This window comes from Cetorhinus maximus, chromosome 10 (genome assembly GCF_964194155.1).
Source record: "Cetorhinus maximus chromosome 10, sCetMax3.hap1.1, whole genome shotgun sequence".
NCBI classification, from domain to species: Eukaryota; Metazoa; Chordata; class Chondrichthyes; order Lamniformes; family Cetorhinidae; genus Cetorhinus; species Cetorhinus maximus.
Window position 1 is genome coordinate 14540745 of NC_135888.1, and position 20252 is coordinate 14560996.

The 20252-nt window shown below is 40.8% G+C and overlaps 1 protein-coding gene across 1 annotated transcript in view; it reads left to right on the top strand.

Moving 5' to 3' along the window:
* Positions 1-20252, top strand: part of med27 (mediator complex subunit 27) — a 305523-nt gene that overhangs the window by 254772 nt on the left and 30499 nt on the right. The window contains exon 5 of the mRNA XM_078550004.1: positions 745-852. Coding sequence (XP_078406130.1) covers positions 745-852 — 108 coding nt within the window. The remainder of the gene's footprint in view (positions 1-744; positions 853-20252) is intronic.

The window sequence follows — 20252 nt, forward strand, 5'->3', positions numbered from 1 at the left end:
TACATGTTAGAAGGGTTTGACAGGTTTCTAAAAGTTTTCCCTGCAGTAGATGCAGCTGATTGCTAATAATGCCTTTATATATTACAGTCACACTTCAAATAGAAGCTGTTGCACCGTACAATATTTCAGAGCTCCTGATGATATGAACTGCACCTCCAGATTCCACACCATTGCTCGTGCAGCCATATGACTGCCCACTGTGGTTCACAGTGCATTGACTTGCTGAGTTTAGCCATGTCGTTTTGGAGCAGGGGCCAGATAGAGGCTAGTTGCTTCCCTGGAGGCAAGGAGAGAAAGGCCAATGATTCAAAAATATTTCCATTCCTCAGGTCCTGATAAATAACCACATACGAGATAAAATAACCACACACAAAATAAAGCACTGTTACTTTGTTAAATTATTTTACAGTTAATCATAAAATAGTTTTTGAGGCCTGATGATAATGAGATGTTTAAATTCCTTGGAACACTTTACAGTAACAGATTGGTGCAAGTTCCTATGACATGCAGTGAGATTGTTTTAGGTTCTTTTTTAGAGATGGTTATTGTAAAGCAGATATAATGGTTTAATGTGGGCATCTTTGATCATAATTACATATACATACTGTATCACAAAAAGGCAGCTTGTGAACAATCATTCTATATTTTTCCCAAGATAGAATGGTCACTACCCTTGTGAGTGTATCAGCTGGAAACTTCACGTGTCTCTAATAATCTGTTCTGCTTTCTAATTCTTTGTTACAGGTCACACTTGGAAAGGTATTAAAGGCAATTGTTGTGATGAGGAGTTTATTTATTGATCGGACAATTGTTAAGGCATATAACGAAAACGTCTACACAGAAGATGGGAAGGTAGGGATGCTTGAGCCGTTAACTTGATTGGTGAAAAAAAATATATTTTCAATATCGGAGTCATTTATCACAAATCAATCTGGGTGTTTCTACTGCTGAATATTGTAAAATAGAATTGGAGAAATGTACAGAACCAAAGTAAGTTGCAAAATTCTTTGCATTCTGAGGTTGAATAGCAGAAATGGCACTCCTGTTACGAGTGAAATTTTCAGTGTGCTTAAGGAGAAAATATTTAACATATTTTATAGTGTTTACCATAGAGGATAATAACAACATATCAAATACCCAAGAGGATTTTGAAGTTAGTGTACCAGTGATATTTGATGAATTCTAAGGCTTGAAGACTCACCAATCACCTCAGCCAGATGGCATACTGGCTACTATGCAGGAGGTTGTAGAGAGGTGTTGGTTATCATAATGAAGGAACCCTTGAACACTAAATATTGCAGGATTGAAAACAAATATAGTTCTTATATTTAAACGGATGACCAATCTGACCCATGCTAATTGGCCTAAAGGGGACTAACACCAACAACAGGTAAAATAATGGAAACCATTATAAGGAATAGATTGAGGATTGAGTATCTGTATAACAATATCTTGAAAAGAAACTTAGAATTACAGTTTATTTCCCTGCATTTGAATTTGCTTAATTCAATTTGTCTGATAATTCAAAACTTGATGTATTATTTTCACTGCTTCAATTAAACTATAATTCAATTCTTAGCACAAAAATTACTTAACATGTAGAATAAACTGTAGAGGGGAAAGATCTTGCTCAACGTAACACCTTGACTTTGAGGATGGAACAAGAATATTCTATTGAATTACAATACTTTGCTCATAATGACTTGTGATCCTGAACCCCCAAGCCCCTGTACTCTTCCTCATTACCAAATCTTCCTGCATTATTCTTCTGATTCCTGCCTTTATATCAGGCAGATCATACTCTGGGGTATTAGAAGACTCACTTTTTTAATGTGGCCAGGTCATCAGTTGGATCCAGAGGACTGGCTGTATGTGAGAGGACTTTGCCATTCCACTCCCATCAGATGCAAGTAACCTCCTGGATGACGAATGTTTGGAGACTGGATCACTGATCTTTTGCTCACACAGGCCTTCCTCCATTTGAAGTACAATTATTGTTTTTATTTCTTTTTACCAAATTTGCCACCTCAAAGTGATATTGACTTCCATCTGACACTTTTTGGACCATCTTATCAATATCCCCTTGCAGCTTCCTTTGCTTCTCAGAATGATACATCTTCCCTACTATTTTAGTATCATCTACAAATTTGGACATCATTCCTTTTTAGCCTTGTATCCAAATCATTGGTATACAGTGGACAGAAGCAGCCCCAGAACAAAACTCTATTTGACACTGCTATCCAGTTCCAACCATTGAGTAAATACCCTTAACTCCTACTTTGTTTCCTCTTTTCTGATCAGTTTTAATTCAATTTGCTTTCTTCTCCTAATTTCATACCTCTTAATCTTCTCTAGTAGTCACCTGTGCCTTGCAAAAGTTATCTGAAAGCCCATGTACTTTGCACTCGATGCATTTCTTCCATACAATGTATGTCACCTTCACAAAGGTGATGGAAGTCCCTATCTTATATGGTTTATTTTAATTTTCAAAGTTCATGTGAAAGACTTCCAATTAAACTAAAAGTCTTTGGAATCCACTGTGGAACATGGTTAAGAAGTTTTCTTTTAAAAAAAGAAATGGAGCGTAGTTATGAAAGAAGATTTCCAGTGTCGGGAGGTGGTGCTGACTGAAGTCTCACAGCAATTGGTGTTTGGACCTCTTAAAAGTGCATAAATTATCAAGATGCTGAAACCAAGTATAAACTGGTTAATTTGTAGAAGACACTAAAATAGGTGAATACAGAAACAGGATGCCACTAAGGATTTGTAGAAGAACTTAGTTCAATTATGCAATGTCACGAACAATTTCATATTGATGTGAAGTATTGCAAATTGGGAGAAAAATTGTGCAACATTGGTGCACGATGGATTGAATAAACAAGAAAATTGAGACTTAGAATGAGTTATATGACTTATTAATTTCAATATAGATGAAGAAATTAAAAATCTGTTTGCCTTTGATCAGCTGGAGTGTCAGAAACTTATCACCACAATTAAGAATCTCCAAATCAAACTACTGAGAAATCTTCACAAGTAGATTTTTCACCTGTGCCTGCCAAGTCCAAAGAAGTTGACCACTGGTTGGCAAGAAATCAGATTTAGAGACCCATAGAAAAGTTATGGTGCAGAAAGAGGCCATTCAGCCCATGTCTATGCCAGCAAAAAAATCTCAAAGAAGTATTTAAGTCTACTGCTGAAGTTTAACTGTCTTGAGCCATGAAGCTTACCGGAATTATGCTGGTAAACTTCCTGCTGTTTGTTCAGCTTAGAACACCCTACCCATTAGGACATTTACTTGCTGGATGGACTGGAACTGCATGGAGCAGGCTGTGTGCTAGTATTTGCATCCACTCCTCTGTATAGGTTAAAATCAACAGGGAAATCTTTCTAAGAGATAAAGGAAGGTATTTTACACTTTCCTCACATCGCTGTCCTCTCCCTCAGGAACATGCACCTTGTGAAAGAATAGAGCAACTAGCCTTAGCAACCGCTGAAGAAGCAAATTCAGGACATTCTAATGAAATTGGGGAATTCTGGGATTTTCAAACCTTCCCTGTGATTTGCATGTATGTCAGTGATGCATTGTTGGAAACTACAGGTATAGGTTAAACACTTTCAGACTGGAAACGGTAGAGTCCTTATCCCTTCTGACACCTGCCTTACCCTCCTTCCTCCCAGCCTCACCGTTTCCCTCCCCACGCCCACGCCCAAGGCCAGAATTTTTGGGTCGGTGAGCAGGGGCAGGGCCTGCTTGCCGACGCATGAAACACACGTCTTTGTGCATCCCAACGTCACCGCGCGTCTTCAGTTCACTGGGCGCGCAGCACCCCCCCCCCGATGACGGGGAGAAAATTCTCCCCAAAATGTAGCTATGCCTGCTGAAATCGCAGTAAAGGAGGATGATGTCATTTTGATTCCATTGAGCCTTATGTTCCTGGTTACTCTTATCAGCAACCTTATGATCTCTGTCTGAATGCTTCTCAATACCAAAAACCAGTAGACCAAAGTGTCAGTTGACACAGTCCATAAAAAGAAAGTTGCCTGCCTATCAATCTGGTCATTCAATAATTGACACAGAAAGAAATGTTCTCTAACAGTTCCATTATTTATAAGACAAGTTGGACATATTTTTAATAATTTTGATTAAGACTCACCAAGAGTCTTTCAAGTTACCAACACGGTGAGCGGTTGACTATGGTCTGTAACTCAGAAATCAGTCAGTGTTCTCACTGCTTATTCCCATCCCATAATGAAAAATATAGGTATGGTCAAAGCTCCTTTTCCCCCAATTGATTTGCCTGCCAAAATTCACTTTCTAGCCTGCCAAAATTCACTTTCTAGCCATCTACATGAAGACCAACCATTTGGATGAGGTGCTGGAGACCTTCTAGTACATATGCACTTCATATGTCTTGCTGTTCAACTTTTCTTTTTCATTGCATTCCCATCAATGATCCCAGGCTCACCAGTGCAAGACAAGCCTGCCCATAACCCAGAGAAGGATTGAATTTTTGGGTTGAACACTGTAGGAAGAAATAAAGGTTCCAAAACTGAAAGCCTATTAATTTTAAAAAGTGTGTACGGTATTGATATTGCATCAAATATGTATATAGCACATTTAACATAATGAAACATCCCAAGGCACTTCACAGGATCATTATAAAACAAAGTATGACACCAAGATATATAAAGAGATACTGGGTCAGATGACCAAAAGCTTAGTTAAAGATGTATGTTTTTAAGAATTGTCTTAATGGAGGAAGGAGAGGTGCAGGGAGGCAGTTCTAGAGCTTGGGACCTAGGCAACTGATGGCATGGCCACCAGTGGTGGAGCAATTAAGTTTGGAAATGCACAGGAGGCTAGAATTAGAGGAGCATAGATATATTGTGGGGTTGTTGGAGATTACAAAGGTAGGGAGGGGAAAGGCCATGCAGGGATTTGAAAACCAGGATGAGAATTTTAACATCAGGACATTATTTGACCAGGATTCAATGTAGGTCAGTGAGCACAGGCCTTATAATGGAATGGAACTTGGGAGTTAAGACATGAGCAACAGAGTTTTGGATGACCTCAAGTTTACAGAGGGTAGAATGCGGCAGACCAGCCCAGGAGTATCATTAAGTATCACCATTATGTTCAATAAATGATTTGCTCAGATATATTTAAGAAGTATGTTAGCAGGTGTCTAGAGGTGAGTCAACTTTGACTTCTTGAAAAACTTGGATTAATGTAGTGTGCCAGATTCCTTATGACTGAACACGAAAACATAGATATCAAACAGTATCTTTTCTTTTAAGAATATAAATGGTTTATTCTTCAATAATCAATGGCTCACTTGTATGAGTGAGTTCTTCGTGCCCTTGAGTTGTACTTTTTTGTTTGTGAATTTCAGTACAGCAACGCAAGTGCGAGCTATTGATTACTTAAGTGTTTGAAGGGTATCCCAGGACTCTTTGTTCATTGACATTTTAGCTGATTTGCTCTGTTTGATGGATTAAATATGACACATTCTATATCCTTTTATACCAAAGTAGTTCAATGCTTGATTCCAACTGCCAGGCTGCAAGTTTGAACCTTCATAGGAAAATAGGAGCAGGAATAGGCCATTCAGCCCCTCCAGCCTGCTCTGCCATTCTGCTAGATCATGGCCTGTTCTTCTACTTCAATACCATTTTCCCGCACTATCCCCTTATCCCTTGATATCTTTAATATCTAGAAATGTTTCTATCTCCTGTCTTGAATATATTCGATGGCCAAGCCTCCACAACCCCCTCGGGTAGAGAATTCCAAAGATTCACCACCCTCTGAGTGAAGAAACTCTTCCCCGTCTCAGTCCTAAATGATCTACCTTTTATTCTGAGAATCTGTCCCCTGGTTCTGGACCCCCAGCCAGGGGAAACATCCTTCCTGCATCTACCCTGTAAGAATTTTGTATGTTTCAATGCGATCACCTATAATTCTTCTAAACTCTAGAGAATACGGGCCTAGTTTCTCATGGGACAGCCCCGCCATCCCAGGAATCAGTCTGGTGAACCTCCGCTGCACTCCCTCTATGACAACTATATCCTTCCTTGGGTAAGGAGACCAAAACTGTACATAATAATCCAAGTGTGGTCTTACCAAGGCTCTATACAGCTAAAAGTAAGACTTATTTTCATGCAACAAGGGCCAACATACTATTTGCCTTCCCAATTGCTTGTTGCATCTGCATGTTAGCTTTCAGTTACTTAAGAACAAGGACACCCATGTCCTTTTTGAGTTATATTCCTTCTGTCATGTTCTTGCCCACTCACCTATCCAGTCTAAATCCCGATGAAGCTTCTTTGCATCTCCTCACAACTCTCATTCCCAGCAAGTTTTGTGTCATCAGCAAACTTGGAAATATTACATTTGGTCCCCGTTTCCAAACCAGATTGTGAATAGCTGTGGATCAGGCACTGACCCTTATGATACAGTATCCACAGCCTGCCAATCTTAGAATGACCCATTTATTCCTACTCTTTTTTTCTGCCCGTTAACCAATCCTCAGTCCATACCAGTATATTACCCCCAATCCCATGTGCTTTAATTTTTCTTAAAATCTTAAACCTATCAAAAACTTTCTGAAAATCCAAATACACCACATCCACTGGTTCTCCCTTATCTGTTCTGCTATTTACAACCACTAAAAACTCCCAACCAGTTTGTCAAGTATGATTTTCCTTTCATAAATCCATGTTGAATCTGCCCAAGCCTACCATTATTTTCTTGTTACTGCACCGTTTATGATAGATTCTAGCATTTTCCCTACTACTGATGTCAGGCTAACAGGTCTGTAGTTCCTGGTTTCGCTCTCCTTTTTTAAATAATGGGGTTACATTTCCTACCTTCCAATCTACAGGAACTGTTTTAGTATCTATAGAATTTTGGAAGATGACCACAATGCATCCACTATCTCTACAGCCACCTCTTTCAACACTCTGGTATGTAGATTATCAGGTCCAGGGAATTTATCAGCTTTCAGTCCATTAATTTCTCCAGTACAACGTTTTTACTAATACAGATTTCTTTCAGGCCCTCAATCTTGCTAGTCCCTTGATTTTCTAGTATTTCAGATAGGTTTTTTTGCATCCTCCTCTTTGAAGGCAGGCACAAAGCATGTTTAGTTTATGTGCCATTTCCTTGCTCCCTATTATTTTATTATTTGGTATTATTTCATGGGTGTTGCACATGGGTACAACTTGCCTGTTAAGTTGTACTTTCTGTTGGCTGGTAAGAAGTTGACCAATTTGTACATTAAATATTCCGCCCTGCCCCCACCCCACCAACCACTGCAAGGATATAAATATGGTTGAGTGATACATCCATATCACATACTATTTTCACAGCCTCAGAAACCAGACACAGAACAGCAACCAATGTGTTTAAATGTTGTGCTTGCTAATTCATATTTTAACTGTGCTTAGACTCCATCTAAAAACTCAGCATCACCCTACTGCTTTTGTGCATTGTCAGAGCAGTTTCAGTTGCAACCAGACAAGTTGCTGATTAGATACATCTTGGACTCGACACCAATCTTAGTTACAATGATCTTGCTCTTCTGAGCCTTGACACATTCAATGTTTAAGCAACAGCCGCACAGCAAAAGAAACAATATTACCATACTTTTCCTCTGGGTAGACTTATAACCACCATCAGGTCTTTCACTCTTAGTGCTCTCACAACAAATTGTAAAGGAAAGCTCACGTGTTTTATAGGACTCTAGTCACTCACACTCATCTTGTAATCTTGATTCATTGTGGCGTGAGCTGTTTTTCAGTTTTCTAACTAATCTGTTGATCATTGCCTTGTTTGTGGTATGGGCTAATCCCTTATCTGGAAGACCCTTGACCCCTTATTAAGAAATTCTTGCAAACTAAAAGTCCTTGCTGCAATAGCTTTATCTTGCTGAAGGCCGTCCATACCCTGAAGCATTCTGGGAATGAACAACTTTGAATATTTTAATATTTCTAGCTACAGTACAAATCTACAAGCTCTTTAAGTCAAAAGAAAATAAAAGCTTAATCATATGAGATTCAATCAAAACCTTACCCTGCATATGTATATAAGAATACAGTATCTTACAATGTGGAGTTCTGATGGGCTTTGCTTGTTCAAAGTACCTCTTGTAAACCTATTGCAGTGCATAGGCAAGAGAACTCTCATGCAAAGTGGACAACGCCATGGTACTTATGCTCTATGATTGATAGTTGTCATGGAAATAAATGCAGCCCTCTCACCCTAATGAGAGGAAGACGGCAACAGAGAGTTTGAATTGGGGGCAAGCCTCAGTGAAAATGAGGGCAGAGTACAATTTAAAAATGTGTCTAAATAAGTCTATATATAGATATTTATATATTCAAACTTAACCATACATTACAAAATGTAAAAACATTTGGTCTATGGTAAATAATATGAAAAATAATTAATTCAAATGCAGTAGCAGGCAAAAGATTAAATCTTGACTCTGTCAATTAAATGTATTTTCTTTCACTGGGGAAAAGAAAGGATCATGATCTTGCAGTCTTGCCGTGGGTATTTTTCTTTCCTGAAGCATTGGTTGATTGCTAATTTAACACTGCTAAAGTTACCCATGCAATCCTGACTGAATTTCAGCTAAAACCACTGGGGTCGTGTTTTTGCCAAGGCATTGTTAATTACAAAGAAACAGGAGCAAAGAGGCACCTTTAGAGTACCAGAGGGAGAAAAATTCTATCAAAGCAAAGGTTCAAAGATGCTGAAATCTGTCTCCTGGGTCATTCCTGATCCCCGATCCTCCTGACTTCAAAGTGGGATATCTTTGGAAGAGGGGGGCTGAATCTTGGTTCTTTAATCAGTGCTGACACAAGCCCTGTTTGATATTAGAAGCAGGGAGCAGTTTGATTTGTTCTATCCTTTTGAAATCATTCTGATGACCTTCAGAAACCTTCATTCCTTGACTTACCAGGAAGAAAAATCTGCAGCAAAATAGCTTGGATTTAATTTAGATGTCCTAAGTGCCTGAAATTGTGCTTTCAGCAGTATTTATTACAAATACAGCCCGTGATTGAAAGTGAATAAATGAGAATAATGTGCAAGTGAAAGTGCATTATTTATTCTGTTGACTTTTTGATCCATTGCTTGAAGGTGTGAGCATTTTGTGACAGGTTTACATGATCAAAAGGCATTCTCATTTAGAACTTTACAGCAGGTCTAAATAGATCAATTTTCAACTATTTATGCCCCATTTGTCTTCAAATATTTTAATGTGTATTGTATGTGACTCCCTTATTTAACCTTTTCCAATATTTATAAATTTAGACTTGGGCCCAGTTGTGAAAATAATATACATTCCTTGTGTCCTTTCTATTTATGCAGTCTTCTTATTTATGCAATCATTTATTGCTATAGCATAGAAGGAAATCATTTGGCCCATCATTGTAGGTTTTTAGCCCTCTCCAATTAGTTGAACTCCCCGATCCTATTTTTCCCTAAAACGCTGAAAAGTTTCCTTTTCAAGTATATATCTAATTCCCTTTTGAATGGTATTATTGAATCTGCTTCTACCATGAATCAGGCAGAGAATTCCAAATCAGAGTATCTCGCTGGTTCCTTAGTGGTTTTGATTATAACTGAAAACAGTCAATGGTGTAACTTCCTGGTTTGCACATTTTTATCAGGAAAAAAACAGATATGAATACTGCAAAATTGAACATTTTATCAAAAATACTCTTGCTTTAAATGTTAATAATTTTGTAAATCATTCTCTATAATCCAGCCAGATTTGGTTTTTTGACTGACGCCATGATGCACATTAATGACAGCACTATGGTTGTTCTAAATTATCTTGGGCTTTGGAGGGGAAAAATCAGCCTGGCTTTCCTACTTTTGATCCCCCTCCCATTGTGAAACATTCTAATCACTGGTGTCTCAGCTAACAAGCTGAAGAAATTCCTAGAGAGCAATGCATACCTGACAAGCTTATACCAGCATGAGCCATTGCCTTCAAAAATAAAGAGACATACCTGCCCCAAGGCAGAACAAATTTATTTAGTGAATAGCTGAGGTGCAGACTTGGAAAGTCCTGAATTTGATCCTGGTCTATTTTGAGTTTGCTGCCCTCAGGCAATAGGAGCACTACAGTTGGTCTCAGCACACTTCTTTAGGGAGGTAAATCGATCAGGATTCCTTCTATTGTTCGTTCTTGAGTGACATCTGGAAGTGGATGTGCATGAAGACTGGTTCAGGCTCAGCAGTAATACTCACCAAGGTCAAAAAACTTGTGAAACCTGTTATCGATGTTCTTGTATGATTAATGGCCAGCTGTGCGAAGGTGGGGGTATTGCTACTGGTTGCTAATCAAAAAGTAAGCCAGCAAGAAGCAGCTGGAGGAAAAGGAAGAAAATTAGCTGGTTGATTTCCTTAAATGGAATGAAAAGCAATTTTAAATTCTTCTTATTTATGCAATTGTTTATTGTTATATCATAGAAGGAATTCATTTGGCCCATCATTGTAGGTTTTAGCCCTCTCAAATTAGTTGAACTCCCTGATCCTATTCTTCCCTAAAGCGCTGAAAAATTCCTTTTTCAAGTATATATCTAATTCCCTTTTGAAAGGTACTATTGAATCTGCTTCTACCATGAATCAGGCAGAGAATTCCAAATCACAATATCTCGCTGCTTCCTATTGCAACCATCTTATTCTTTTGCCAATTATTTCAATCTATGTCCTCTGGTTACTGATCCATCAGCCAGTGGAAACAGTTTCCCCTTGTTTACTGTATCAATATTTCTCAATTTTGGACACCTTTATCAAATGGCCTTTTAACATGTTCTACTCAAAGTAGAACAATTCCAGTTTCTCTAGTCTATCTGCAGAGCTAAGGAAGGAAGGTTGATTCTATTTCTTTTCTGTATATTTTCTCCTCCAGGTGGTGATGCTTGTAGGGTTTGATTGCATTGATACTTTGCCTTATAATGTCTTATTCAAGTAGCCATTCACCAGGTGTCCACAGATCAATAATTTATTGCTCATCCTGAGTTGCACTTGAGTAGTGGTGGTGAGCTGTCGCCTTGAATCACTGCAGCCCACATATTGAAGGAACTCCCACATTGCTATTAGGTAGGGGGTTCCAAGTTGGGATAGTGTGTGAATTAGAACATCAGAAATAGGGGCAGGAGAAGGCCTTTTAGTTCTACGGCCTGGTCCACTATGCAGTGTGATCATTGTGATCTACTACTTCCAACTCAACTTTCCTGTGCGATCCCCATATCCCTTGATGTCCTTAGTATCCAAAAAGTTATAGATCTCAGCTGTTGAGTATATTCAATACAGAGCATCCACTGCCGTCTGGGGTAGAGAATTCCAAAGATTCACAACTCTTTGAGTGAAGAAACTTTTTCTCGTTTAATGGTCAGCCCCTTATCCTGAGACTGACCCCATGTTCTAGACTTGCCCAGCCAGTGAGAAACATCACCTGCCCTGCATGTTTACAGCAATTAATCAATTAATTTTACTGATTAAATTTTAGTATTGCTGAAAAAAAGAGACATACTATCAAAGCTTTTTGTCCACTCAGCACTTTGCAAGCCACTCTCGATCTCTTCAATTTTGTATACAAGAAACTCAGCCTGTCTTTGAACATTGCCAAAACAAAATTCTTATATCAACTCTCACCTGGTCAGCCAAATATTCCAGCTCCCACATATGTTGAACGCGACACTATGGAATATGTTGGACACCTTTCCATACATTGGCAGTCACCTCTCTCAAAAGGCTGCCATTGACGAGGAGGTACAACATCTGATCAGCTGCACCATAGTCTTTTACAAAGTACAGCAGCAAGTATTTGACAACACGGACCTCTGCAAGTCAACAAAAGTCTTATTGTACAGAGCAGTTGCCATCACCAGGCATCTGTACTGACTTTAACCCTTACTCTCTGTTTTCCATCTTGTAGCCAGCTTGCTATCCACTTGGCTACTTGCCCTCTAACTCCACATATTGTGACCTTCGTCATGAGTCTATTTAGCGGTCCATTATTAAAGGCGTTTTGGAAATCCAAATATATTATATCTACTACACAATCTTTATCTAGCTTTTTGTTACTTAACTAGGGTTAGTCAGGCACCACCTTCCCTTTTGGGGCCTGTGCTGATTACTCTTTTATTTTCACTTTCTGGATGTTTCTCAGCTGCATCTTTGATTAAGGATTTCATTGTATTTCTTACCACCGATGTTTGGCTAACTGCTCTGATTCCCTAAACTTGTTCTATCTCTTTTTTTGTATATAGGAATTGCTTTCTACCAATCATCTGGCACTATTTCCTTTTCCAATTAATTTTTATTGTGTCCCTGCTATCTCATCTCAAAATTTAAAATGGACCTTGCGTATCACAGAATGTAGTCCCATGGTCCTGCTCTTGAACGTTATTCGAGTCCTCAGCTGTATTGTAATCTGGTCTTTAGCCAGCTTGTTGGTAGTGATAAAGCTCTTGGGAGTCAGGAAGTGAGCTACTCACTGCAGAATGCCCAACCTCTGACCTGCTGTAACAGTGATAGCATTTGTGTTCAGCCAATTGATTTTCTGATCAATGGCAGCCACCAGGATGTAAATGGCGGAGAATTTGGCGATGGTAATAACATTGATTGTCATGGGAAGTGGTTGGACACATTCTTGGAGATGGTTATTGCCTGGCTACTTGTCAGCCCAATGCTGGATATTGTCCAGGTCTTGCTGAATGTGGGCATTATCTTGAATTGCAAATGGAGCTGAGCACTACCATCACCAGTAAACAGCCCCATTTCTGATCTTATGATGCAGGGAAGGTCATTGATGAAGCAGCTGAAGATGGTTGCACTTGAATGCTGCCCTGAGTAACTCCTGCAGTGATATCCTCAGCCAACAGAGGGAGGATACTTTCATCCCATCAGTTTGACCGTCTTCACCTTGACCAATATAACATCACTGGTAAAAGAAAACAATTCTGGCCATAGATCTCGGATGGCTAAGGTCCACATTGCTGTTTCTCAAACCACTGCTAGCCGTATCACACCTTGAGACTCCAGCTGTATTCTGTGATATATGATTCTGTGGGGAGACGGTGGCATAGTGGTATTGTCACCGGACTAATAATTCCGAGACCCAGGGTAATGCTCTGGGGACCCGGGTTCGAATCCCGCATGGCAGGTGGAATTTGAATTCAATAAAAATGTGAATTAAAAGTCTAATGATGACCATTGTCGATTGTTTGGAAAAACCCACTAATATCCTTTAGGGAAGGAAATCTGCCATCATTACCTGGTCTGACCTAACCTACATATGACTCCAGACCCACAGCTCTTGACTCTTAACTGCCCTCCAAAATGGCCTATCAAACTGCTGGAGAGTCAATAATGAATGAAACCGCATTGACCGAGGCACCAGAAATGCCAACCCTGCAAAACCTTCCATACGAACATCTGGGAATTTATGCTAAAATTGGGAGAGCCAGTCAAGCAACAGCCTGACAGTCTTACTCATGGAATCATACCTTACAGATAATGCCCCAGACACCACCATCAACCATGTCCTGTCCCACTGACAGGACAGACGCAGCAGAATGGCGGCATACTGGTGTACACTTGGGAGGGAGTTGCCTGGGAGTCCTCAACATTGAATCCGGACCCCAGGATTAGCATCAGGTCAAACATCAGGAAACCTCCAGCTGATTACCAGCATCTTTCGCCCCCCACCACCCCACCTCAGCTGATGAATCTGTACTCTTCCATGTTGAACACCACTTGGGTGGCAAGGGTGCAGAATGTACTCTGGCATCACCAAGGGTGGCTCTGTACACCGCTACAGACCAAGTTGGCAGAGTCCTAAAGGACATTGTTGCTAGACTGGGTCAGCGACAGGTGGCGAGGGAACAAACAAGATGGAGTGTCCACCGCACAGTCCCTGAGGAGACAAAGTCCCGTCTTCACATTGAGGATACATTGTGTTGTGTGGCACTACCACCATGCTAAATGGGATAGATTTCAAACAGATCTAGCAACTAAAGACTGGGCAACTGGACCATTAGCAGCTGCAAAATTGTACTCAACCACAATCTGGCATATCTCACTCTACCATTAACACTAAGCCAGGTGATCAATGCTGGTTCAATGAAGAGTGCAGGAGGACATGCCAAGAGCAGCACCAGGCATACCTGAAAATGAGGTGTTAACCTGGTGAAGCCAAAGAGTGCACTATTACAGCGTGGAATTGCTGCGAATTTGGTGAGAAGGGAGTTAAATTTTAAGGGTTAATCTTTTATAAAATCTAGTGTTGCTTGATTGAAATCCAGCATTTTACTTAAATTTACTGGGATTTTTTTAGTTTTAAGTTTCTTTGAGGCTTGGGCAGGGTTAATCAACCAAATCAAGCTTCTGGTGAAGGACAGGTGAGTTCAGCAAATTAAGGAACTGACCTAATCTGGTTCTGTAACTGCCAGATAGGAGATTCATTTGACTCTCAAAAGTATGAATAAGAGGGGAGGGGGGGTAGTGGGAGGGGGAGATGCGGTACATGGTAATCAGCTGGAGGTTTCCTGATGTTTGACCTGATGCCGTGAGACTTTATGGGGTCTGGAGTCAATGTTGAGGAAAACAGAGTGCACTGTTACAGTGTAGAATTACTGTGAGTTTGGTAAGAAGGGAGTTCAGCAGGGAGGGAGGTGCTCGTTTCTTTTTCTTTCTCTACCTTTCTCAGCCTGCAGGAGACCAGGAGTTGAAAAGCTGCACAAGAGGGCTGGGTTTTGAAAACATCCAAGAGTGACATCACAGGAGGAACACAAGTTCATCGGTTGCTGGGAAACTGCTGTTAGGGAGGGTCTTCAGGTAGCTGAAAATTAGAAAAATGCATTCTCCTTAAAAGAAGGAGCTACTTATATTTCAGTAAGAGTCACAAGCAATAGGGAAATAAAGTTAAGTCAAAGCCAGGTAAAATAAAGTAGTATAAGTAAACTAAAGTAAAATAAAGTTAATATAATGGAAGTAAATTGAAACAATGGCAGGACAGCTTGGTCATGTGGAATGCATGCCCTGTAATATGTGGGAAGTCATTGATGCTACCGGTGTCTTAGATGACCACATGTGCAGGAAGTGTCACCAGCTGCAGAACCTTGAGCTCCAGGTTTCAGGGCTTGAGTGGCAGCTGGAGTCACTGTGGCGCACCTGCGAGGCTGAGAGCTACATGGCTAGCACCTTCAGAAAGGTGGTCACACTGCAGTTTAGGAGCCTGGAGGCAGAAGGGGAATGGATGACCACCAGGCAGTCCAAGAGAACTAGGCAGGTAATGAGGAGTCCCCTGGGGTCCTGCTTGCCAATCAGATTTCTGTTTTGGATACTGGTGAGGCCATTGGTTCCTTGAAGGAGTGCAGTCAGAGCCAGGTTTGTGGCACCACTGGCAGCTCTGCTGTACAGGAGGGGTGGAAGAAGAGAGGAAGAGCAGTGGTGATTGGGGATTCATTAATTAGGGAAACAGGCAGGCTTTTCTGTGGCCTTAGACGTTCTCTAGGATGGAATGTTGCCTCCCTGTTGCCAGGGTCAAGGATGTCACTGAGCAGCTGCAGGACATTCTTCTGGGGTGGGGTGGGGGAGGGGGGGAGGATCAGACAGATGTCCTGGTCTACTTTAGTACCCATGAGTTAAGTAGGAAAGGGGATGAGATCCTGAAAATGGACTTCAGGGAGCTAGGAAGAAGATTGAAAAGCAGGACCTCTAAAGCAGTAATCTCAGGATTACTCCAGTCCCACGTGTAAATGAGTATAGAAATCGGAGAACAGAGCGATTGAACACGTAGCTGGAAAGCTGGTGTAGGAGGGAGGACATCAGATTTCTGAGGCATTGGGACCAGTTCTGGAGAAGGTGGGACCTCTACAAACCAGATGATCTACACCTGAACAGAACTGGGACAAATATCCTCACAGGAAGGTTTGCTAGTGCTGTTGGTGATGGTGGGGGTTGTGGTGGGTGGGTAGGTGGGGGGGGGTGGAGTTTAAACTAGATTGGCAGGGGGTTGGGAACCTGAGGGCAAATTCAAAGCAGGGAGCGGGAGATGAAGAATTAGTGAGTGACCCTGAAAGACAGAAGCACAGGTTAAAAGGTGTACATCACAGGAATTTGGCAGTATTAAAAAGTGTAGATGTAAATGCAAGGAGTATAGCAAATAAAGCCGATCGGCTGAGGGCACAGATAGATACATGGCAGCATGATATCATCGCAATAACAGAAACTTGGCTTAAAGAGGGGCAAAAAATGGCAGCTCAACATCCCTGGATATAGAGTTTTCGAGCAGGATAGAGAGGGGGATAAAAAGGTGGGGGAGTAGTATTATTGGTTAAAGAAACAATTACAGTTGTGAGAAGGGATGATACACTAAATAAAGCATCCAATGAGATCATATGGGTTGAGCTCAGAAATAAAAAAAAGGAGCAACCATATTGTTAGGAGTGTACCCTAGACCCCCAAATAGTGGGAGTTAGAAGAGCAAATGTGTAGGCAAATATTTGAGTGCAAAGACAATAGGGCAGTAATAGTTGGAGACTTCAACCACCCTAATATCGATTGGGATATGTAATGTGAAGGGCACAGAGGGCACAAAATTCTTGAACTGTATTCAAGAGAACTTTTTCAGCCAGCATGTAACAAGCCCAACAAGAGGGAACGCAATTCTAGATTTAGTCTTAGGAAATGAAGCTGGGCAAGTGGATGAAGTAGTATTGGGGGACTGTTTTGGAGATAGTGACCATAATACAGTTAGATTTAGCATCATTATGGAAAAGGACAAAGATAGAACAGGAGTATAAGTCCTAAATTGGAGGGAGACAAATTTCACAAAGCTGAGAGGTAAACTGACGAAAGTGGACTGGATACAGCTATTAGAAGGGATAACAGTATCAAATCAGTAGGAGGTATTCAAAAGCGAGATTCTATCGACACAGTGTAGACATGTTCCCACAAAGAAAAAGGATGGTACTGCCAAATCTAGAGCCTCCTGGTTATCCAGAAGCATACAGGGCAAGATAAAACAAAAAAAGAGAGCTTATGACAGTCACTTAGTAAGATAGGCTTAATACTGTAGAAAGCCTAGAGGTGTATAGAAAATACAATGGTGAAGTGAAAAAGGAAATTAGGAAAGCAAAGACAGGATACAAAAAAATATTGGCAGGTAAAATCAAAGAAAACCCAAAGATGTTTTACCAGTACATTAAGAGCAAGAGGATAGCTAAGGAAAGGATAGGGCCTATCAGAGATGTACATGGTAACTTGTACATTGATGCTGAAGGTGTGAGCAGGGTTCTCAATGAGTGCTTCATCTCTGTCTTCACTAAGGAGAGGGATGATGCAGATATTCTAGTTAAAGAAGAGGAGTGTGAAATATTAGATACAATAAGCATAATTAGAGAGGGCATGCATACGAACAAGGAGCAGGAGTAGGCCATTTGGCCCATCATGCCTGCTCTGCCATTCAATAAGGTCATGGTTGATCTGATAGTAACCTCAAAACTGCACTCCACCTATCACCCCCTTGCTTACCAAGAATCTATCCACCTCTGCCTTAAAAATATTCAGACTCTGCCTCTATCGCCTTTTTGAGAAGAGAGTTCCAAAGACACACGACCCTCACGGAAAAACATTTTGCCTTATATCCATTTTAATGGGGCTATCCTTTATTTTTAAACAGTGACTGGAGGGCCTGGCAGCCTTGAAGGTGGATAAATCACCAGGGCTGGATGGATTGTATCCATTGTTCTTAAAGGAAGCCAGGGAGGAAATAGAGAATGCTATGAGGATCACTTTCCAATCCTCACCAGATACAAGCGAGGTGCCAGAGGATTGGAGGTCTGTGAACATTGTACCAATGTTTAAAAAGGATGCACAGGATAGGCCAGAAAATTATAGGCCGGTCAGTCTGACTTCGGTGGTGGGAAAATTATTGAAAACAATTCTGAGACACAGAATAAACTGTCATTTAGAAAGGCACAGATTGTTCAGGGATAGTCAGCATGGTTTTGTTAGAGGAAGATTGTGTCTTACCAACTTAATAGAATTTTTTGAGGAACTAACAAGGAGAATTGACAAGGGTAGTGCAGTGGATGTTGTCTATATGGATTTTAGTAAGGCATTTGATAAGGTCCCATATGTCAGACTGGTCAGAAAGGTGAGATCCCATGGGATACAGGGGAATGTGGCAAGTTGGATCCAAAATTGGCTCAGTGACAGGAAACAAAGGGTAATAGTTGATAGGTGTTTTTGCGAATGGAAAGCGGTTTCCAGTGGCATTCCACAGGGCTCAGTGTTGCGTCCCTTTCCGTTTGTCGCATATATTAATGATTTGGGCTTAAATGCGGGAGGCACGATTGGGAAATTTTCAGATGACACAAAAATTGGCCACATAGTTGATAGTTGAAGAGGATGGCTGTTGTCTCTAGAATTATATCAATGGTTTGGTTGAGTGGGCAGAAAAGTGGCAAATGGAATTCAATCAAGAGAAATGTGAGGTATTGCATTGGGGAAGGAAAACAAAGCAAGGGAATACACAATAAATGGGAGGATATTGAGAGGAATTGAGGAAGTAAGAGAACTTGGAGTACATGTCCACAAGTCCCTGACGGTGGCAGGAGAGGTGGATAAGGTGGTAAAGAAAGCTTATAGAATGCTTTCCTTTATAGGATGAGGTATTGAATATGAAAGCAGGGATATAATGCTGGAACTGTGTAAAATGCTGGTTAGGCCACAGCTGGAATTTTATGTACAGTTCTGGTCACCACATTACAGGAAGGACATAATTGCTCTGGAGAGAGTACAGAGGAGATTTCCAATAATGTTGCCAGGGCTTGAAAATTGCAGCTATGAAGAAAGATTGGATAGGCTAGGGTTGTTTTCCTTCAAACAGAGGAGGCTGAGGGGTGACCCAATTGAGGTGTACAAAATTGAGGTGCCTGAATAGGATAGACAGGAAAGACCTGTCTGGTGTAAAGAACATATCTTTTTATTTCTGTTGGACTGTAGATTAAAATTACATTGGCTGCAGTTTGAAGGACATGTCTACTGGAACAGTGAGGGATATATACAATGTTGCTGTCCTGGAACAGTGTGTACCATGAAAGACAGGATGGTGCCAAGGAGGAGTCTGGTCTAATGGGAAACTGCCTGGCAATGTTTTAATTGGCTCCTGACCAGGTGACCAGAGTTTGTGTGAGAGCAGTGCAGCAGAATAGCTCCTAGCCTGAAAGGAAAAAGACCTAAAACCTCTCTCTCCTATATGTGTAAGATTCCAATAATTCTACAATAGCTAGCTGGCTTTTTCTCTACATATCTCTATAACCTGCACTGCCTCTGAAAACCCCTGTCAAGAGGCAAAGGGGAATCACTGTTAGAGACATTGAAAGGCAAATGCTCAACCAGTGAACTAAAAACTGAAAGTGCTGGAAGACCACCTCGTGTCATCAACAAAGAACTGAAAGGAATTTGGAAGTCATTGATCAAAATCAACCTATCGAATCCTGTACTCTGGAATTGGTGCTATTGAACTGCTTTATCCCACCCTTAAAATCCATGTTTTTGTGTGTCTTATGTATCTTGTATGTGTGTGTATAGGGATTTAAGAAGAGGTAGGGTTTAGGTTATAGAGTTAGAAATTAGCAGTTCACATTTCTTTCTTTTGCTGCTGGTTAAAGACAATTTGTTCAATAAACAGTTATTTACTTATTAAGTTTACAAACCTGGTGCTCATATTCTGTTAACCTAAATTAAACAATTAGGTGGGTTGATCAAACTTTTTCACATTTGTCGTGGAGCAGTGGGGCTTGATATTGCAGCGCACAATCCCCAATGAGTTGTGACACTAGCTGAGGGGTCAATTAAGATGATTGGTATAAGGATTAGGGGGGACACGAGGAAAACCTTTTTCACCCAGAGGCTGGTGGGCACCTGGAATTCAGCACCTAAATTGGTGGTTGAGGCTGAAGCACTCAACTAATTTAAAAGGTATCTGGATATGCATCTGAAGTGCTACAACGAGGTGCTGGAAAGTAGGATTAAAAATGAATGGCTAGCTGCTTTTTCTCTCCTTTTTATGGCCGGCGCAGACACAATGGGCTGAATGGCCTCTTTCTGCGACATAATTTTCCTATGGCACAAGGCAGGACTACTTGCGTGCCAGACAGTATGAGCGATAGACAGAGCTAAGCAATTCCACAACCAACAGATCAGATCTAATCTCTGC